General features: G+C 39.0%; 2 protein-coding genes and 1 long non-coding RNA gene across 3 annotated transcripts; 2 read left to right on the top strand and 1 right to left on the bottom strand.

The window, feature by feature from the left end:
- Window positions 1–918: 918 nt before the first annotated feature.
- Window positions 919–2,647, top strand: LOC117811105 (macro domain-containing protein LA_4133-like). Its single transcript, XM_034681210.1, has 4 exons — window positions 919–925; window positions 1,247–1,354; window positions 1,655–1,765; window positions 1,973–2,647. Exons 2-4 carry the CDS (start codon window positions 1,286–1,288, stop codon window positions 2,645–2,647), a joined length of 855 nt encoding a protein of 284 aa, XP_034537101.1. The 5' UTR covers window positions 919–925; window positions 1,247–1,285.
- Window positions 2,648–9,509: 6,862 nt separating this feature from the next.
- LOC117821954 lies at window positions 9,510–10,631 on the top strand. Its single transcript, XM_034696533.1, has 2 exons — window positions 9,510–9,910; window positions 9,998–10,631. The coding sequence occupies exons 1-2, from the start codon at window positions 9,551–9,553 to the stop codon at window positions 10,382–10,384; spliced, it is 747 nt and encodes a 248-aa protein (XP_034552424.1). The 5' UTR covers window positions 9,510–9,550; the 3' UTR covers window positions 10,385–10,631.
- Window positions 10,632–14,624: 3,993 nt separating this feature from the next.
- LOC117822469 lies at window positions 14,625–16,770 on the bottom strand. Its single transcript, XR_004633183.1, has 5 exons — window positions 16,688–16,770; window positions 16,428–16,526; window positions 15,635–15,724; window positions 15,068–15,155; window positions 14,625–14,725 (listed from the first exon to the last, which is right to left on the bottom strand). It is a non-coding gene; the product is annotated as an uncharacterized LOC117822469 (long non-coding RNA).
- Window positions 16,771–22,837: the final 6,067 nt, after the last annotated feature.

The raw sequence follows: 22,837 nt of genomic DNA, 5'->3' as shown, positions 1-22,837 counted from the left end.
AGGTAATAAATAAAAAATAAAAAAGCTGGAAGCTTCCACAGTCTGTTTTAGATTTTTGAATGTTGGCATTGGTTGTTCTATGTTTTATGTTACTTGACTCAGTGTGAATGTGCATGGTAATAGACAATAATATTGAAATTCCTTCAATGAAATGTGAGTGAAATATATAATTTAGATGGTTATAAGTTAATTTAAGAAAAAACAATTATTGTCTTTTTGGTATTCCACACCACAACAAACATAAACTGCTATGTTTTTATTCCAGAATGATGTGGGTGCAACATCATTCCAAAGGCACTTTGAGCAAGTCATACGGAATGAAGTTCTGGAGCAAAATGGTGAAGCCAATGTGTACTTCTGCCCAACATTTGTGCCTTCACTAGAGAGCTACTTTCTACCCCATGCTGCTCTGTGGTCTGGTATCATGCTAGGTGATTTTATCCTCTACATTTTTATTCCCACTTTATTTGAAATACTGTTTCTCATTAATCTGTCACTATTCATGTCATGGATGCTTCATAATGTAATGTATTTCATTTGCTAGGGGACCTTAGCCCCCATGGTAAAGGCCCTTTGTGTGATATGCTAAGAAAAAGATACAAAAGAAGTTCAAAAAAAAAGAACGCAGGTACAATCATTAAATTCCATTATTAATATATGAGAGCAAGTGTGTCGCTCTTAAGTACAGAGAGCACGTTTTCAGTTGATAAAATACTAACAATAAATAACATTTTCCTTTTCATGACAGAACTTCACAAAGGACAACCGGACCCAAGGAGTCATGGAAAAGAGCCAATGGGACTTGAAAAGGGTCCGTTTCCAACGTCGAACTTTCACAAGACTTGACGACTTTGTCCAGGCATATCGAATGACCCATAATGCCCTTTTAAGGGAATACAAGGAGACTCTGCGTTTGATTAAGAGGGTAAACTACAAACATTGATTACAAAGTATATCTAAAAGGAAAATAATATTTGTCATATTTCATTATGGCTAAAAAAAATACATATGCTACATTATAAAATGTATGTAATTAGTCTGCTTAAAGAGTACATATGTATAGCAGTGTAAGATGTTACCCAAAATGTCATTTTTAAATATTCATCTCTTCTTTAGTTATTCATTACAGATCATGATAAACATGGTATGTGTGGTAGTATTATATTTTAACACCTACTATTCTCACCTTGAAAACTGAAATGACGCAGTGTACAGTAATCATATCTACTCTCTCCTGAAAAAAAAGAAACACAAGGTTGACCTTGAACGCTGGAAGCAGAGGAAAATGAAGCGAAGAGGACTTTATGTGACCCGGCTTTCAAAGGCATTTGTGTTCAAGAGCCACAAAGCAAAGGTAAATACAGACTATTTAGTGATGATCACCCCAGCTGCAATTCTTGTCAGCATGTTGACGTTCAAGCCATGACTACTCTGAAGTCACTACTACATTATTACAATAGTGTATTATTACTCATGTGTATATCATTATAGAAATGTTATATTGCTAAGATGACACATAGACTCAGAAAAGTTGCAGAAAAGAACATTTTTGAGGTACTCCTCAACTTGCCATTGTAATTCTACATGAAAACTTTAAAAAAAAATGAAAGGATAAATAAAGTATTTTTCTTTCTTGTCATGGCTTTTTTTTCAGGAAAAACGCACATCAAAGTCTCAATCAAGAGCATCTGAGACCAAAGACACAACCCTGGATGAGGACACTCAGGCCATAATTGCAGATGTCCCAGTCCTTTCTCAGACACAGGTTATATTACACATTATGTTTTACTAATATCAAAACTGGCCATGATATTGAGGAGCGTTGTGACAGTCAGTCAGAATGTAGTTTCATTTGTGAATTCTACTTAGTATATAGCTCATTGAAGTTATCATTACTAAGTCTATGTTGGAAAACTATTTTCCTAAGGGATTGTCTTGTGGATCACGACTAACACAATTTTTGTAACACTAGGAGGATGATGGAGCAGCGGACACAATGACCAACTGCAAGAGACTGTCAACACAGCTTTGCAACAACGTCACAATGTCAGTTTGGAAAGCTGACTTGACTGACTTTAAAGTTGATGCAGTTGTGAATGCTGCCAATTCCAAACTGGGACACCATGGAGGACTTGCAAAGGCATTGTGTGATGCTGGTGGACCAGACATCCAGGCTGAGAGCAATAAATACATTTTGGAAAAGGGACAATTACCAACAGGACAAGCTCATGTCACAACAGCAGGGAAACTGCGGTGTAATAGCATAATTCATGTGGTGGGACCTTGTCTACAGAGGAATCCCACACCAGAAATGATCAGAATGGCAAAACCCCTTTTGAAGAAGGCTGTAGTGAATCTACTTAAAATCGCAGAACAGCATAACCTGTGTTCTGTTGCCATTCCAGCAATAAGTTCTGGAATTTTCAACTTTCCACTGCCGTTATGTGCGGACGTGATAGTAACAACAATAAAACAGTACTGCAAACAGAAAAAGGCAAACTCTCCACCGTTTAAACTTCACCTTGTCAACAATGACAATAAAACAGTGAGGGAAATGGAAAGAGCGTGTAAGAAGATACTTTCTTGTCATGAGGACAAGGATATGCCACCAACAGCCAAAGTCCACCTACAGGTGAAATCAAACTAAATCATATATATAAACATATGTTGAGTGTGTAGTGTGACAGTAATTTGCCTTAGTTAGCATGCAATTACCTATGCATATTTGGACATGATGATTAAACGCTTACATGACTTTATTTATGATAACATTATATTTTAGAATAGCAGCCACCAGACAAGGCCAACACTCATGAACCTACAACAATGGAAAAGACTGAGCTTCATGAGGAGGAAGAACAGGTAAGAACCATTCAAATTACATTAAATATGTATGGTATGAACACAAAGATTTACCTTTTAAACCAATACATTACTACCCCCCCCCTCTCTCTCTCTCTCTCTATACACACACACACACACTTCATTTCCTTGTGAGTCAATTCCAAAATGTCATCAATACATAATTGCACAGCTAAAAACAAAATAGGGGGATAGTATGCTATAGCACCCTCTAGTGTTCTTTCTCAGGTCCTGAGATGAACCTCTGGAGGGTGCCTAATCCAATAGCACAGCCTGTTAGAGGTCTTACCACCTATGACATGCAAGTGATACCGTAAAGATTGTACGTACAGTGATAATTACACGAGGAAACTTCTTCCACAGTAACATGGAATAGATTGCTGAATCAACATTAAAAAGACAGGCAAGCTAAAAAATTATTTAAAAAAAAATAAAAAAAATAATGATATAAAAGGTAAGTAACAGAAAACCCACTGGCATGAAGAATAAAAATAAAACACTTGGATGATGTTCTATTTGCAAAAAATGATAAAAAATTGTAATTTTGTCTCCCAGTATGAACAGTTTCCCTTTTTTTTTAACCTCATCTTACTGCATTGTGGAAAGGTCTTGCCACAGAAGTGGTTGTTTCTGTGGTGCCCTCCCAGTTAAGAGGAAACAGCTTCGTAATACACCACAGTGAACTCAGATCTCTTAAGCCTCACCAGTGGCTTACAGGCGAGGTATGTAATCATAATGAGAAGAGAAAACAACTTGTCATGTAAACACAAATTGACAAATACTGAGTCAATAAAAGCATGTGATAGTTACAGTACCTGTAGGGATTACATTTGCCCACCCATAAAGGCAACATTTTATTCTTAGTCTTTGACATATTTATCTTTGTAACGGTGTTTACTTGAATGCATCTACAGTGGATATGTATTTACATTTATTATAAGATTAAAAAAAGCTGCATACGTTGCAAAATAAATAGTGTCAGTTTTATTAATTAGTATGTAACGCAGCTTCAAGGGCTCTCACAATTGTTCTACAGTAATGTTGCAGACTCTCTACATGCTATGATGAATGTCAACTTGACAGTTCATATTGTATATTTGACATATCTATTTGCATATATATACTGAAACACATATTTAAGGAAAGTAATCTGTCCCAGCCCATCTGGTATTTTTCCTTCATAAGTATATTTTTGGTTAAAAGTGCAACATATTAAGCCTATCTATAATGTTTACAAATGACATTGAACTTCAATGCTGTTAAACCGGTTGTCTGCATGTCCACCAACTCTTAAGGTCATCGAGTGCCTCCTTCATGACACAGCCAATAACTATAATTTGGGAAATACCATTTACATCCTCAATCATTACACTGCTGGTGTGATCCTGTTTGGTGAAAGAAAACAAATCAGAAGACAAAGTTTGTCCAAGGTAACTCTGTGTGTGTGGGGGTGGGGGGTGGTTGAGGTATTGAGATAAACATTTTAAAACATATTTATATGTCAGCCTGGGAAAGATGTATATATGACTGTATGTCAATGTACAAACATTTCTTAACTTTATTAAAAATATGTTTCTTTAAATTACATTACAATGTTTCGATATAAACATTTCTTTCAAATTAGGTTTTCATATTATAATTTTTTTGTGTGTTACAGGTCAACTTCGACAGCTATAAAGCCATTGTGTCTTTTGTGAATATCAGAAATGTACATTGGCAGTTTCTGGTTAGTAGTTTATACATTTGTATAATATTGTGTTAAATTATTTTTTTGATGATGTATGTAAATTTTGTGTTTTTGTTTTTTTTTTGGACTATGGTAACAGTACCTCAACGCAGCAGAAAGCAGCGTGTATTTGGTTGATCCAGCAACCAATTCCAATGAGCAGGGGGAGTCGGACAATGCAGCGCAAAGATTCCGGTACTTATTGTGTTTCAGCTAATCAGCTAATCACTAAAATGTTTTTGTAGTTGTTACTAGTGGTAGTAACACAGGGAAAAAGTAGCAGGCATTGAAAGCATGAAAAGACTAATAGAAAAGAATGTACATGCAAGTTCCATATGGGCAATTTGATCCATGTTTGACTGACTTCCATCTATTCCTCACATCTCAGTCACTCACATTTTAAGATGCAAGGGAAAATCTTCTGCCTGCACATTTGTTTTATAAATGACAGATCGTTCCCTTTCCAAATCAGTTGCTGTTCATGTTATCATGTAAACATGAAATGTCAACAGCTGAGACAGCTATTGTCAACATCATTTTTAAACAAACACTTTATATATTATGTTGGAAGAGAGGCTACAAAATCTGGGATGTGGGACCCAAACACATTTATTATGTCCCAGGGGCCTGAGCTCATTAATCATAACACCAAAATCAATAATTTCATGACAGAACAGTAATCATCTGAACCCTCAATTAGGCAGCAGTTACAGTGACGGGCACATTACAAATGTAGAGCAGGAGGATTGTGTGCCAAAATACAGTAAAAGCATGTAAGGATCATTGACAAATGTGCCCCAAAAAGATGCAGAAATACTTAGACTTTAGATAGTTATGCACATCAGGATGTCATATCAAGCCAAAAAGTTCATATTAGGCACTTTGGGAGATGACCAATTTCATGATGCTATGTCTTCATATAGTGCAAAATGTTTTTAAGGCTTTCAATATACAATCCATAAAGATGTGGTCAACACCATAGTCTTATATTGTGTACAAATTTCCTGCGTAAGTACATTCTTCATTAAATTAATTTTTCACACACAGAGACTACTTCAAAATGAGGAGGATCTGCCATGGTAAAACAGACTGGGTGGACATAAAAACTGAAAGGGAATGTCATGCACCACCCAGTCCAACAGGACAGCAACAGTTGTGGTGTCATAGTCACCATGGTAAGATTACAATTACAGATACAAATATTTGGAGGACAGCTATCATGTTAAGTCTTCGCATTATACTATGTTTTTATTAGACATACATCACATATTTTGTTATTATTTAGATGGCGAAGGCAGTCATGGAGGCCTTTCCACAACCTCCAAGAATGACTTTTGGAACGACTACAGACGAAATGGCAGTGCAGCGCAAACATTTTGCTCTGCAAATACTGAAAGCCTCAGGTGTGTGAAAGCATTTTCAACAGTCATTCTATTGTGTTGATGTGGTGATCAAGATCTAAAATTTGCATTTCTGTCTTAGTATTTAACACAGAAGCCAACTGCGCCATGTGTGCAGCCACCAAACCACCTGCTCCAGGGCCTTCCTTCACGGACTGGGTAAGGATTATTTAACTTTCTGTCAATCATCCAATATTCGGATTTATCTAAATTGGGCATTAGAGAGAGATGACAGTAAATCAAGGAACAGAGACCAAAAACTTTTCAAAAGGGCATCAACCAAGAGTACACCTTTTACTGTTCTTAATGCTGACAAAATAATGCATATGATTTGAGATATAGATTATATAGATTATATATTAAGTTGTTTTCTTGTGGGGAGAGAAAATGCTGGACCAAATATGATGCAATGTCTGAAAGGTAGTTTTACTGTAAGATAAAGATAAGGAGTAAATCGCAAGGAAGAGACTTTGGGGACAAAGGAGGAGGGTAATGGCAGTGCAGGTTTGGATGGGAAATGGCAGCTGAACCTGAGTGGTATGGAGGTGAGTATAATGAAGGGGCGTGCCTGGCATGGGCAACAAGAATGGAGACTACTGAAGCAGGCAGACAGGCAGCCAAGTATGATCCTGGAGCAGAAAAATAAATGTGTTAGGACAAATAATAACAGAGCAGTAGCAAGCAAAAAGATCTAAGTAATAATGAGAAAACTTTGGATTGAGTAGTAAGGGTTGAGCAACTGGCAACAAGTAGGTGAAGAACCCAATATATACTGCTGGTTGATGACATGATGGGGAGTGGTAGGGATTGATAGTAAGTGTGTTAAGACCAGAGCCAGGGGTTAAGACCATGCCCTAACACATACACACACACTGGGTGATTTTCATTATGCCAACTTTTTTTCCTGTATGTACGGAAGCCCTAAAAGGACATGGTTAAAAGCTTTTTTTCTCTCCGTTTTCTCGAGATAACGAGTTAATTTCAGTTGTTTTCTCGAGATCTGGACTTATTTCTCTTGTGATAACGGGATAAACGAGCCCCGTTTTCTCAAGATAACGGGATAAATGATCTCGTTATCTCGAGAAAACAAAGCTTGTTTTCTCGAGATAACAAGATCATTTTCTGGTCTAAAATTCATTTTTGTGGTCACATGACTAGACTATTATCAGCCAGATGAAGACGTGCTGCCTGCTTCTCTGCCGTAGCCTACATGATTGAGGTAAGTGAAGCCTTTGTGTTTAATGCTTTTGCTACTTTATAACTTGGAATTATGGTCATTTGACGTTACGGCGGTGCATGTGAATCAGAACCAGTCAGGTGTCTGTCCTGTTTTGCTGCGATAGTAAGTGCAGCAGTACCTGCGTGTCTTCACCTCTGCAGGGTAGCCTACAGGTGTCTGCCCGTCCCCAGCCTGCGTCTCTCCCGGTCGGAGAAGGAGGAGTTGGAGTCAGGCCCCAATAACCCTGCGACTTATACGAGGTAAGATGAAGGCTACATTGTCCCTACTTTAGAGAAATTGATTACTTTGATGCAGTGTTTCAAAAACTGTGGGACGAGGACCCCCCTCCTCTCTGTTTCCCTGTGACACTCAGAGCAGAGCCACAAACAGCTGCAGCTCGCAGTGCAGGGATGTGCATCTCTGTTACACCAGCTCTGCCTGCTTGAAAGTGTGTTTACACTCGGTGGTCTCAGTCCAAGATGAGTCGGATCGATGACTGTAGCTGTGACTTTAGGCCAGACATCTGTACAGTAACTCCATAGTAGTTAAGCTACTTCGATGATCATTTGATTTCCGAAAAATCTCTTCACAATAAAAGCCCCCTCATGTTACGTAGTCCAAAAAACTTTACTTTGAAACAGCCGTATCAGTAAGCAGCATGTTCTCAGCTGTAGTAACTTGACAGAACTCAAACGTGATTCCACTGGTTGTTTATTATTAAAACTCTTAATTTATTTTATTATTAAAACTCTTAATTTATAACCTTCTTTGTCAGTGCTATAAATGTTGTTACACTTAGCTTTAGAAAAAATTCTAATTTTGGTGGAAAAAATGAAAATAGTAAAGCTCATTGATCCGTGTGGGGTTTGTTATAGAAAAGATGATCCCATGCTTTGCTTCCTCTCCTGGACCCATTTTAGGGATCTACAGACTCAATCAGTGTCTACTGGCTCACCTGTGACACCAGAGGCTCTGAACACCCTGTGGATGGGACCAAGTATCCTGTTAAGGTAAAGCCCTCCTGAAAAGCACCACCCATCTTGTAATATTAATATGGATGGTTATTTTTAAACTAAACATTGAGTTGATAAGGAGTAAAAGGCTGGTGGGAGTTTAAGTCATGTTACAGCTGCTTTTTGTAGAGCTGCTCCAGAAAAAGAAAAAAATCTCACTGGTTGAGGTGAATCTCTGAAAGGGAAGATGTAAACTTACATTTACAAGAACAATACCCTTGCTCTGAACTGCAAAAATACAATCTAGCTGTGCTAAGGTATCCAGGTAAGCTACCAAGCTGCAGACATTCAAAGATCATAAATGCCATGAGAGAATAAAAGATGTTGAGGACATTCCTTTTCAGTATGTGTTTTACCAGAATTTCTGTCCAAACTTGCCAGTTAGCCAGTTCATGCTCCAAATTATTGAGATTCACTCTGATTTACCTACATTTTGGCCTGAAGTGCAGCTTCATCTCCAAGACATATTTGCAAAACAAAAACTTCAACCTGCAAATATATACCCTTGTTTTATTTGTCATTAGTTCTATGGATCAAATTTCCTTAAAGAGTTTTAAAAATCATTTTGGTCTGGCACCATCAACCATAAACTGTCCTTTGTCCTGTTTCCTTTTCTTCTATCTTTGCTCCATCTGGTGCACTGTTACCTTCATCCCAGGTTCTAAAGACAAAGCCGTTTCCTTTCCCCTGGAAACTGTGGCTGGGACCAAGTTTTCTATTATTTTGCAACTCAGTTGGTCATACTGAGATAGAATCTCTTTGAGACAGTGACGGAACTGCTGGACCCCTCAATCTCCCTGTGGCTGAATCCTTGGTCTTCTCTAAGGAGCTCAGGAACTGCCCCCTGATGTCAGAACAGCAAGAGAATATTGATCATCACATCACACATTTTTTCAACCAAGGGCTAACACAGGCTGAAATAGCTCTATGCCTTGCTGTTAGACAGAATGTACACATAAGTGTGCGTCATCTACGAAGACTGCTAGCAAGGCTTCAGTTTGTTCGGCGGCGTAATCTAAGTGAGCCCAGCGCTGTGGTTAACTACATAGCTGAGCAGCTAAGAGGCCCTGGGCGTCTCCATGGATACCGGATGATGACTGAGAGGTGCAGATCAGCAGGATTGCGGGTCACAAGAAACCTGGTGTATGAAGTGCAATCTGTTTTAGACCCAGAAGGTATAGTGCGGAGAAGAGGTAGGAGACTCAGAAGAAGGCATTACAGTGTACCAGGACCAAATTACCTTTGGCACATGGACTCGTACGATAAACTCACACCATTTGGTATTGGTGTGAACGGATGCATTGATGGCTTCTCGCGATATATTGTCTGGATGCACGCAAATTTCACTAACAGCAAACCGGAAGTTATTGCAGCTTATTACATTGGTGCTGTTAGTGAACATGGGGGTTGTCCAAAAATAATCAGATCTGATCTTGGTACAGAGAATGTACACGTCAACAGATTGCAGAACTTTTTGCGTGAAGATGACAATGGCACAACTCATGGACCATGTGTGCTTCAAGGAAGAAGTACTGCAAATCAAAGAATTGAAAGCTGGTGGGGACAGTATCGGAGACAGAATGCAGACTACTGGAGAGATTTGTTCCAGGAGTTCCAGTCAGTTGGCGACTTCAATGGCGATATAGTCGACAAAGGTCTTATCCAGTTCTGCTTTCTTGATGTCATACAGGTATTGTTTCTCTTTTTCACTCATCTAATCACTCAATTTTTGTCAGTCGCTTACTCACCAGTGACTTATGTTTATTTTATTTTACAGAAGGAGCTAGACACTGTGGTGAGAATGTGGAACAGACATCGGATCCGGCCTGGAGGCAATGGACGTGATTTGTATCATGGAAAACCGTTCCTCATGTTTCATATGCCACAGCTTTACCAAGCACAGGACCACCTCCAGCCAGTGGACTATGACAGACTTAACGTCATCCTAGAAGAGGATGTTTGCCTTTGGAAAACTGACATTGTCTGTGATCCAGACCTTCATGAGCTCTGTGTCTTGATCATGGAAGAACATAACCTTGAGGCTGGCCATAATGCTGCTGAGGCAACCAGACTCTACAGACAGCTGAGGCCCTTGATAAGAGCACTTTTGTCTGAGTCAGCGGAATCTTTGCCTGGCTATATAACTGTCTCACAGCAGTCTTAGCTTGCAACACAATCTTCAGTAATTACTCACTCACTCACTCACTCACTCACTCACTCACTCACTCACTCACTCACTCACTCACTCACCTCACCTCACCTCACCTCACCTCACCTCACCTCACCTCACCTACCCACCCACCCACCATACCATAGGACCATACATCTGTGTGTATTAAGTTTATCTAAAAAGGTCAAACCACCACAAGGTCATGTTTTGTACCTTGCATTCAATAAAAATATGAACACTGTCAAGAAGTAGCTGGAGATCAATATTTTTTGTAGGGCTTTGGCTTCAACATCAATGCAGCTATGATGTCACACACAATAGAAAGTGCTGTGATTTATTTGTATATTATGCCTGTGTGGCAATAGGGTGATGGTAAGTGTCATTGGTTACTTAAAACCTAAAAGATTACCTAAAAAGGGGGCTTGTTCTGTTTATGGAACATCTTAATCTACTCTACAGACAAATTCCAATTAAGATCTATTGATCAGAGTTAATTGAAGAATTAGATTTTTTTTAACTGATAGATCGGGTCTGGTTATGTTACAATCCTTTTTCATTACTTCAGTGCAGTATGATTGTGTAGAAATGTGTAGAAATGACTGTTTTAAACATTTAATTTCATAGAAATGCCCTCATATGGAAGCTAACTGTATACTCAAAAATCAGTGAATGTTGAAACTAGTTTAAAAAAAAAAAAAAGCTTAATTTCTGAGTAAGGATGCCACAGTCTTCCTGGTCCCTTTAACATCTTGTGTCCAGCATCACAAACCAGTATTCATACCAATACTCATATGACTCAGTATAATTTGACTGTGAAAAAAGATGAAAGCCTTAATCATTTCTGAAACATTTTAATACCAAACTGTATTACAAAAATATAATTTTGTATAAAAATATTTGATCAACAACGCTAGAACAGGAGAGGGTAAGCAGCCTGTGGTTCACATATGTTTTTCTGCAGTGGCTCCCTGAGACTTGGAAAATAAAGGGGAAAAAAGGCTTTTGTTAAATATGTTTAACTTCTGATCTCATAGTCTCAAATTTATTTTCACATAGTTTTACTTCAAATGTCACAGTTTTGACCTTTGAAGTTGTGATATTGACCTTTTAACATATGATTTTTAGTTTTTATCTTTTTATCTCATAATATCACTTTTGTAAATCCATTTGGGGGGACTGGCTCTTTAGACGAAGGTTGCTAAACCCTGGCCTAGGGTACATATTACCCCAAAAGTTCCTCTGCAAAGAGAACAAAACATTTCAAAAAGGCAATAAACATAGTCTTTCAAAGACTGAACATTCAGACTACAACACATATAATAACAGATATTGTTTTATAGCCTTAATGCTTCTGAAATATGAATAGAAACCAAATCATAACATTACTCAGGTAAGAACTATGAGCCTTTGGGTCTTAATACATTGCAGTAATAGGTTTTGCAATTCAAATGAAATGGTGAGAAGATAAAACAGGAAAAACAGCAGGCTTTTCGCTTTGCAACATTAGTGTCAGAAGTAACAATAACCTGATACAGAAGTTAACTGTAGACATTTTTTACGATTGGCTATTCTGCTGTGCTGACCAAACAAACAGCTGTGGAGTAATTTGCACATAGTTAAGCTAACACATCGAAACTAACGCATAATTTGCTGAGGTAGCCCTCGGCATGCTCCTTAACAAAAATAGCAGTACACTAATGATCATGTTGTACTGGCTCTTATGGTAGCTAATAAGACATATAGACAAGAAAGTGAATCATCCTAGAACTGATATATAGATGTTATCAAACTTTCAAGGGGCAATAGAGATGTTTAGGACAGTAATTTGATCATCTATTCATGTCCATCAATGACCATGAAAATACATCCTTATCTGAGTGACTTGAATAAAACACCATATAAACAGTAAACAACAAAAAATATACCATTATAACATCTGTGAAAGAAAACATTCTGCTTATCTCTGTGTATTTGTTTCTTTCTTTCTTTTGTAATGCCTGGACAATCCATATTAGATTATGGTCCTATAGATGTTATTTTACATGGCATACCTAGGACACCTGGTGGCTATTGCTGTCTGGCAGATTACAGTGTAATTGCCCCCTGTTATTCATGTGCCGTTGATCTATAAACGTTCATGTGTAAAGTACATATGAAATCAACACAGACAGGAACATTTTAGGGTCTTCACATACCCTCTTCAAATCAAATCCATCACCCATATTCCACTTTGCAACACAGACTGAAACTCTGACCTAAAATCAGAGAAAGTGCTGTAGTTGGTTGCAAGTTCCAGGACACAAGTGCATGTGTGGGCCACAGGCCGTCTTGAGACCTCAGACATCAAGACGTCTGTGAATGTAACTTCAATTGTTTTTGAAAGAAAAAGGTCGCACCCAGTGCAGAACCTAAGGAACAGCCCTAGCTCTCTCTGCTCGAGCTCTCTGATAAACCGGAGAAGATGGTGGGAGGTGGCCCTCTCTGCTGGTGACATCGTCTTTGGAAAGTCATGTATTTAGTGACACTTCTAGCCTTTGGCTGAAGATCAGCCAGGATCTTGTCCAACACTCCACCACTCAATGACTCCCCAATACTTTTCAGGACTGGTTTCCAGCACTCAATTATAAATGATGGCTGTTGGACCAACTCCTTGTGTGCTATTTCTTCCAGCAGTCTTTGTAAGTTGTGTTCTGTAGGTACAGCAGTGCAGTTATAACTGCTCAGAATGGTAAGAAGCTCTTCAAAGTCGGCTCCATGGAAATCATTTAAAGCCTCTGTTAGTGCATCCTTCTCTGTGGGGCTTATAAAGTTGAAAAATGTCTCCATCAGGCTGCAGGTTTGTGAAGACATGGAAAGGGCTTCGTAGAGAAATTGAGGAGCCAGTTGAATGGGCAGGTATTTAAATCTTAGCCATCCAAAGGCCACAATCCGGGCAACAGCTCTCCACTCCTGTTGTTGAAAAGAGTGATGCAAATTGGGGATTTTGTAGGTGGTTCCAGAAGTTCTTGAGGAATAGAAACTGTTCCAGAAATCAGTAAGACAGTCCATCACAAGCCCACTTCCAACTCCAGTCTCCAAATCACCATTTTGCAGTAGACGCTTAAATTCAATGTTGGCATCTAGTATATTCTCAAGGGAAAATGCCTGAATCATGTCAGAGACACAATGCACTCCTTGAATAGTGATGGTCTGCTTTTTGACAATGTTCTCTGGATTCTCAAAGAAATTCTCGTAAGGATTTGCAGATGAGCTGGATGTTGAATCTGTTTCCTGATTTATAATTTCGAGTACTGCTGACTCACTCTCAAGGAATGCATCAGATTCATTGTTTGTGGGCAAAGAGTTGTAACTTGTCACTTTAGTCACCGGATTCTCCATTCCCGTGACTCTGAAAGCATCCAGTGATTCTTGCTGCTCGGAACCAGCAGGCACATATACCACTGTGTCACAGAGAGGGTCAAAGGAAATGTTCCCATCATCACCAAGGAAAATAACTTCCTCATCAAGGGATTGATTAAATATCTGGGAAGTCTGAGAAGTTGATCTGGGATTAGAAATCAAGGTCAATGGTACACTTGTGTGCATGACAGGGCTGGAGCTAGTCAAAGGACTGTTGAAGGGCTGAGAGGTGGAAGAGGACTTAGGTGACATGGCATGGGAGGAAGATGTGGGAGAAAGACAGAATACAGTGGGGGCCTCTGCTGCTTGGGATCCATCTGGAGATCTGGCTTGGACAGGTGAGTCACTTAAATCTGAATCATCATTTACTCTTTTCTTTGAACAAATGTACAACCTGAGTATTTTATGATGGGTGGTTTCATACAACTGCCCAACCGTTACTGAGTCATGTAAAGGCTCCTCTGAGCCCATAACACAGAGTTTAAAGTCAAAATCCTCGAGTCTTCCTTTTGGAGATTTCCCATTTGGAAAGAAAATTCTCTTACCATTCTCTAAAATTTTCTTAACATTGTCATCTTTCCTGGAAATGATCTCTCTTGTGCCTCCACCCGTGGGTCGTCTAACCTGCCGGAAATATCCTTTTTGATGATTCATCCAACCCAGTTCAATTTTTCTCGTTTTGCGGGAAGCATTCTTATTTCCCAGACCAAGTCCTTTGTTAGTATAACTTTGAGAACTTGTTGTTGCTTGGCCAATGCATGGAAGTTTCATTTTACTTCGAATGCGTTCTACAAGATTTTGTTTTTTCTCTGCATTACTCTCTGCTTCTGCTGAGAATGTGCTAGTCCAATTTCTAGCAAAAACACGGTCTCCAAAATGAGGTAGGTACTTGGAGAGGGTTTCCTCATCCATCATTCTGGAGACGTCTTGGTCCACCTGCCATGGTAAAAATAAATACTGAAATTACTGAGGAAAGTAGCACTGAACGAGTCCTCATAATCTGTACACATCAGGATGCAGTTATGGTGGCATTATTCGTCATCAATAGGACAACGCCTGCTCAAGGTGTAGCAAGAGTGATATGTTGCCCAAAGGTAATCACTGTCTTTATGTCTCCATAAGTGCAGAATGTGTAGAATATGGACATTCTGTTTTCTTAAATGGTCAAGGTTAATGAAAAACATCATCTGGAAATTCCAAAAAGAGGCATTGAATTTCAAAAGGACAAACTTCAAGTTGGGATTAGATTGAGAGTTTTTGTTTGTTTGTTTTTTTTACCTTGTCGTGCAACATTTTTTCAAGGTTTTCATCAGGAACTCCTCTGTCCTTCAAGGCAGCAATGAATGGGTTGTCCATGTTTGTGCAGCTGAATAGATGACATAGTTGTTAGAACTGGGAGGAGGCTAAAAATATCAATATATTAAATAGTATTATCAACAAAATAGTCCACAAAATGAGGAGTCATAGCTAACTAGTGGTACGAGGTAGCCCTCATAGAACTGTGAAGTATGTTAGAGGCATATTTTATTCTCTCATGGCATTTATGATCTTCGAATGTCTGCAGCTTGGTAGCTTACCTGGATACCTTAGCACAGCTAGATTGTATTTTTGCAGTTCAGAGCAAGGGTATTGTTCTTGTAAATGTAAGTTTACATATTCCCTTTCAGAGATTCAACTCAACCAGTGAGATTTTTTTCTTTTTCTGGAACAGCTCTACAAAAAGCAGCTGTAACACGACTTAAACTCCCACCAGCCTTTTACTCCTTATCAACTCAGTGTTTAGTTTAAAAATGACCATCCATATTAATATTACAAGATGAGTGGGGCTTTTCGGGAGGGCTTTACCTTAACAGGATACTTGGTCCCAGCCACAGGGTGTTCAGAGCCTCTGGTGTCACAGGTGAGCCAGTAGACACTGATTGAGTCTGTAGATCCCTAAAATGGGTCCAAGAGAGGAAGCAAAGCATGGGATCATCTTTTCTATAATGATCATTGAGCTGTTGAACAATTACCAGTTACTTGACTGTTAACATCGTTAAAAAACAAATTAAGTTCTCTTAAAAAAATAGCTGTTTGATACTATTCACCTTTAATTTTCCACAGAAATTATTATTTTTTCTAAAGCTAAGTGTAACAACATTTACAGCACTGACAAAGAAGGTTATAAATTAAGAGTGTTAATAATAAACAACCAGTGGAATCACGTTTGAGTTCTGTCAAGTTACTACAGCTGAGAACATGCTGCTTACTGATACGGCTGTTTCAAAGTAAAGTTTTTTATACTACAAAACATGAGGGGGCTTTTATTGTGAAGAGATTTTTCGGAAATCAAATGATCATCGAAGTAGCTTAACTACTATGGAGTTACTGTACAGATGTCTGGCCTAAAGTCACAGCTACAGTCATCGATCCGACTCATCTTGGACTGAGACCACCGAGTGTAAACACACTTTCAAGCAGGCAGAGCTGGTGTAACAGAGATGCACATCCCTGCACTGCAAGCTGCAGCTGTTTGTGGCTCTGCTCTGAGTGTCACAGGGAAACAGAGAGGAGGGGGGTCCTCGTCCCACAGTTTTTGAAACACTGCATCAAAGTAATCAATTTCTCTAAAGTAGGGACAATGTAGCCTTCATCTTACCTCGTATAAGTCGTAGGGTTATTGCGGCCTGACTCCTACTCCTCCTTCTCCGACCGGGAGAGACGCAGGCTGGGGACGGGCAGACACCTGTAGGCTACCCTGCAGAGGTGAAGACACGCAGGTACTGCTGCACTTACTATCGCAGCAAAACAGTACAGACACCTGACTGGTTCTGATTCACATGCACCGCCGTAACGTCAAATGACCATAATTCCAAGTTATAAAGTAGCAAAAGCATGAAACACAAAGGCTTCACTTACCTCAATCATGTAGGCTACGGCAGAGAAGCAGGCAGCACGTCTTCATCTGGCTGATAATAGTCTAGTCATGTGACCACAAAAATGAATCTTAGACCAGAAAATGATCTCGTTATCTCGAGAAAACAAGCTTTGTTTTCTCAAGATAACGAGATCATTTATCCTGTTATCTTGAGAAAACGGGGCTCGTTTATCCCGTTATCACAAGAGAAATAAGTCCAGATCTCGAGAAAACACAATCTATATGTTTTTCCTAAAAAGTTCCCATTTTGACCAGCTTCTATTGAATTTGTCCATCTGTAGATTTAGTGAGTGTGTAATTCTTTCCATTTGATGTATTTCATTGATTGTCTCCACCCATTCCTCTACTGTGGGAGGGTCAGAGTGCAGCCATCGCCTGGTTATATTCTTCTTTGCTGCTGATATCATTACCCTGAACAGATATTTATTTGCATTTCCTATAAGAAAATCTGTTTTGCCTAAGAAAGGCTTTTAAATTGTTTAGGCATCTTCCTTTTAAATATTTGTTCTATTATTTTATGGACCTCTGTCCAAAAAAGTGCTATTTTTGGGCATTTCCAGAGTATATGCCAATGGCCTGCCTCCAGACTCCCACACAGCAAATTTGAAATCGCAAATTTAACTCCCTCAGAGTTAAAATTAACACTGCTCCGGGGTTTATATGGGAACCACTGAAAAAGTGTTAAATTAACACTTTCGAAAGAGTTAGAATTTTAACACTATGACAGTGTCACCCAATTAACTCATACAGTGTAAAATAATAACACCACAATGGGTTTTAAGAACACTAAGTTGGTGTACATTGTTCCACCATCAGTAACACTACAGGAGTAAATAAATTACACTGAACCAGTGTTCAGTTATAACACTTGTTGGTGTCCTTCAATTTTAGCTGAAATTTACACTAGTATCTTGTACTCTACTAATGTACTGTCAATAGGAATTATCACAGTTGGAGTGGAAGTCTGCAATCTCCTAGTGTTAACCCATTCATGTGTAATAATCACCCCAAAACAGACTGAATTGATATTCAAAATATTTATTTCTCCAGTCAATAACATGACAAGGGACAGGACAATTTAAAAACAAAAACATCCTGTTCAATGACCACATCCATAAAATACTTGCAAAACACAAGATAACTGGACCACTTATACAATGCAGCTGTCTGGCACAACATAGAAAAATGAGTCGTTACCGTAGGACATTTGGAGATCAAAAGGCTTGAAATATCTCAAATCATGAGGTTTAACAACTGACAAATTATTCACATTTTCAACAACCTGGAAAGCATGGAAATGCTCTACAAAAGTAGTATCCATTTCTGATACAACAAAATAAACTTCATTTCTCAAAACATTTTTTACAATCTTATTGAAAACAGGCATCTCATTACCAAAATCAGTGCAAACAACAAGACCGGTTTGAAATTCAATACCATTATGTTTAGCCCAAGTTGTGACACTTACTTCACTGGACAGATCAATTTGAAAATGCTCTGAAATCAAGTCTCCATTTTCAACATCAGTCAGGACTTTAGATTATACAGGCCCACACTCAATACCGTTAGCCGATAATGACTCCCAATGATAGGCAACAGCTATTTGGTGCTTTTTCGCGAGGGATTTAGTTAGGTTTTTGAAGTTTTTGATGCTGGACTTAAAGAACTTGTGTTTTGCCTCATAGCGCATACACCAAACATGTACCAAAGGCCCAATTTGGCGTATACACTCAGGGTAGTGGATCATGAATTGGTGTTTTGGTTTGAAATTATTCTGGGGATATAGATCTTTAAATAACTTGTGATGCTCTTGAATAAGATGTTTTAAAAATACAGTCATGCCATCTGTAATACAAGGGGAAAATACAATATTGACAATATGCAACAAAAGTAACAACAACTGCCAGTGTCTGTCACCTTCTGGGACAACATCACCAAAGATTAAAGGGAGATTCCGAATCAGGCATAATGTTTGACTTGCATTAAGTCCTAAACCACTCCCAGTACAAAGCATGTGTATGTGTGTTGGCCGATTCTTTTTATCCATGAATCCATAGTTAAATGCATAGACTCTTTGGAGTATGCTTTCATTTAAAATTATGTTCTGGTTCATATATTCAAACAACAACCTAACTTCATATTGTGCTACACCTTCCAAAATATCGTGCATAATATCAAATACAAAGTTGTCAGACACATTAAAGTATGACAAAGAATTGAGTATACTGTTGCGTTTGAGGCCAAAATAAGATTTTTCCCTTGGATTCTCAACAAGATAACTGTAATGCTGCTTGTTGGTTAATTTGGTGCGTAACATCACACGTGGATCATTTTCAATAAACACTGTCTGAGCGGTTGCTTTGTCAATAAGACACATTCTGCAGTAGTGATGTGCAGAGAAGGATTCAACAAAACCAAGACTTGAGTTCAAACCTAAATTGTCACCTGTTACTTGTGCGATGGTTCCATAGAGAGGTTGCTCACTAAATGACACTTTCATTCCACTCTGCTCTAGTATTTTTATGTCCTCTACAAAAGGAGCAAGTATCTGATCAATGCCATATTTTTTGCATCTTGAGAGTGAAACAAAGAAATGAGATGGATATTCATTAAGGATGAGTTTAAACATGGTGATAGGTTGCGAAGTGTAAAATATAAACATCCAAGCTTATGGATGCCTTGTTTTGACCCTAGGGGATTTGATGTTTCGAAATCATCATAATACACTTGAATTTGCAATGCATTTTCAGATTTTGAAAACAATGAGTGATTTCTGTAATATTTTCCATCACAGAAATCTTTGTAAAAGTTGCTGAGAACAACAGATTTCTTAATACGACAACACACTTCTTCATTCTTAAACAGGAATTCCAGTGTGTTCAACAAGGGTATATAGATGAAAGTGTCATTTACTGGTACCTGCTCATACACTCCAGTGATTTTATTTCTCTTTGTGTCATATCTTACTCCTAAATGAATTTCTACCGGTTCAACAACACCCCATTTCTCACAAAAATACTTTGTCCATTTGGTGTTTGTATTTAAATCACTAAATGCATTGAAAATATTGCTGAAGACTTCTTCCACTGCACTTCTACTGGGATTATCAGCAGGCATTACATTTAACACTTGTTTTTTCAGATCGGCATGAACATCATTGACAAACTCCTCCATGCTTTCAACAACAGACAACACAACATTGTTGGCTACACCACTGCCCTGTAACTTTGCTATAATTGAAGCACACATATCTTTTGCCTGGTCTTTTGATGTATGAGATGTTGAAGGCTGATTTAAGACATCCAAATCCATGTCAGAGTCATCTCTTTGTGTGTCCTGTTCATCCAAATCTGACTGATGGGATGGTTGCATACCAACATCATTGCCTGTGCCAGTGTTATCAGCACAATGAAAACTATGTAAGTGCTTTCTAAAACCAGCAAAACTTTTAAACTGTAATGAACAATCATCTTGAGCACAAAGAACAACACATTTTTTTCCAGGATATAACCCATGAAACAATTTAAGGTGCTGAACTAATGCACCAGGTACATCATGTAAAGACCTACAAATATAACACTTAAATATAGTTCATGAACTGAAATGTTGGTGTCTCTTGAGAAAAGGTAGAGGGCTGAGCTTGTACAGTATTCACTAGGACCATAGTTAGAATGCATGTTGTGATTTTCAGACAGGTGCTACCTTGCCAAGTGTGAAAGTTCATCAAAAAGATTTGAAAAGTCACCTTTTTGAGTTTTTATCAGTAAATTTCAGAAATCCTTTGAGCCACAAAGCTGAGCTGGCTGTATATTCATCATGGGTGCATGTACAAGGTTTGTGGTGATTTTGGAGTCACTGGTGGCAACGAGGGCTGCGTGGCGTACGAAAAGGCACGATTTCCACACTTTACCGAAAAAGGCGAGGAGGCCTGAGGACACCTTTTCTTGAATAAATCCTAGATGCTTTAAGATAGAGGGCTGAGCTTGCACAGTATTCACAAGGACCATAGGTGCAATGTGTGGTGTGATTTACAGACAGATGCTACCTTCCTAAGTGTCAAAGGTCACTGAAAAAATGGTAAAAACTCACCTTTTTCTGTGTTTTTCATCAACATTTCAGAAATGCTTTGAACTACAAGGCTGAGCTGACTGTATGTTAATCATGACCATGTGTACAAGGTTTGTGGTGATTTTGGAGTCACTGGTGACAACCAGGGCCGCGTGGTGTACGAAAAGGTGACTTTGTGAAAAAGGCGATTAGGCCTGACGACACCTTTTGTTTAATAAATCCCACAGGCTTTAAGATAGAGGGCTGAGCTCATACAGTGTTCACAAGGACCATCGTTAGAATGCATGTTGTGATTTTCAGACAGGTGCTACCTTGGCAAGTGTGAAAGTTCATCAAAAAGTTTTGAAAAGTCGCCTTTTTGAGTTTTTATCAGTGAAATTTCAGAAATCCTTTGAGCCACAAAGCTGAGCTGGCTGTATGTTCATCATAGGTGCATGTACAAGGTCTGTGGTGATTTTGGAGTCACTGATGGCAACGAGGGACGCATGGCGTACGAAAAGGCACGATTTCCACACTTTACCGAAAAAGGCGAGGAGGCCTGAGGACACCTTTTCTTGAATAAATCCTAGATGCTTTAAGATAGAGGGCTGAGCTTGCACAAGGTAGCACCTGTCTGAAAATCACAACATGCATTTTGACTATGGTCCTAGTGAATACTGTACGAGCTCAGCCCTCTACCTTTTCTCAAGAGACACCAACATTTCAGTTCATGAACTATGTTTAGGTGTTATATTTGTAGGTCTTTACATGATGTACCTGGTGCATTAGTTCAGCACCTTAAATTGTTTCATGGGTTATATCCTGGAAAAAAATGTGTTGTTCTTTGTGCTCAAGATGATTGTTCATTACAGTTTAAAAGTTGTGTGTTTTTCAGACAGGTGCTACCTTCCTAAGTGTCAAAGGTCACTGAAAAAATGGTAAAAACTCACCTTTTTCTGTGTTTTTCATCAAAATTTCAGAAATGTTTTGAACTAGGAGTCTGAGCTGGCTGTCTGTTCATCATGAGTGCATCTACAAGGTTTGTGGTGATTTTGGGGTCACTGGTGACAACCAGGGCCGCCTGGCGTACGAAAAGGTGACTTTGTGAAAAAGGCGATTAGGCCTGACGACACCTTTTGTTTAATAAATCCCACAAGCTTTAAGATAGAGGGCTGAGCTCATACAGTATTCACAAGGACCATAGGTAGAGTGTGTGGTGTGATTTTCAGACAGGTGCTACCTTCCCAGGTATGAAAATCCACCAAAAGGTGGTTAAAAGTCGCCTTTTTGAGATATTTTCAAGGAAATTTCAGAAGTCCTTTGAGCTAGGAGGCTGAGCTGGCTGTATGTTCATCATGGGTGCATGTACAAGGTTTGTGGTGATTTTGGAGTCACTGGTGGCAACGAGGGCCGCATGGCATACGAAAAGGCACGATTTCGAAACTTCACCGAAAAAGGCGAGGAGGCCTGAGGACACCTTTTCTTGAATAAATACGAGATGCTTTAAGATAGAGGGCTGAGCTTGCACAGTATTCATCATTACTATAAGTGCAATGTGTGGTGTGATTTTCAGACAGGTGCTACCTTCCTAAGTGTCAAAGGTCACTGAAAAAATGATAAAAACTCACCTTTTTCTGTGTTTTTCATCAAAATTTCAGAAATGCTTTGAACTAGGAGTCTGAGCTGGCTGTGTGTTCATCATGAGTGCATCTACCAGGTTTGTGGTGATTTTGGGGTCACTGGTGACAACCAGGGCCGCGTGGCGTACCAAAAGTTGACTTTGTGAAAAAGGCGATTAGGCCTGACGACACCTTTTGTTTAATAAATCCCACAAGCTTTAAGATAGAGGGCTGAGCTCATACAGTATTCACGAGGACCATAGGTAGAGTGTGTGGTGTGATTTTCAGACAGGTGCTACCTTCCCAGGTGTGAAAATCCACCAAAAGGTGGTTAAAAGTCGCCTTTTTGAGATATTTTCAAGGAAATTTCAGAAGTCCTTTCAGCTAGGAGACTGAGCTGGCTGTATGTTCATCATGGGTGCATGTACAAGGTTTGTGGTGATTTTGGAGTCACTGGTGGCAACG

Source organism: Notolabrus celidotus, chromosome 1 (genome assembly GCF_009762535.1).
Source record: "Notolabrus celidotus isolate fNotCel1 chromosome 1, fNotCel1.pri, whole genome shotgun sequence".
In the NCBI taxonomy this organism is placed as follows: Eukaryota; Metazoa; Chordata; class Actinopteri; order Labriformes; family Labridae; genus Notolabrus; species Notolabrus celidotus.
Note: the sequence above shows the minus strand (reverse complement) of the source record. Positions and strands in the feature narration are given on the sequence as shown.

Excerpts from the sequence above, each read along its gene's own strand:
- LOC117811105 (XM_034681210.1), top strand. The coding sequence starts at position 1,286 with ATGAAGCGAAGAGGACTTTATGTGACCCGGCTTTCAAAGGCATTTGTG. Across the intron at positions 1,355-1,654 it reads TCAAGAGCCACAAAGCAAAG|GAAAAACGCACATCAAAGTC; the intron begins GTAAATACAGAC and ends CTTTTTTTTCAG. Across the intron at positions 1,766-1,972 it reads CAGTCCTTTCTCAGACACAG|GAGGATGATGGAGCAGCGGA; the intron begins GTTATATTACAC and ends TTGTAACACTAG.
- LOC117821954 (XM_034696533.1), top strand. The coding sequence starts at position 9,551 with ATGCACGCAAATTTCACTAACAGCAAACCGGAAGTTATTGCAGCTTAT. Across the intron at positions 9,911-9,997 it reads GCTTTCTTGATGTCATACAG|AAGGAGCTAGACACTGTGGT; the intron begins GTATTGTTTCTC and ends TTTATTTTACAG.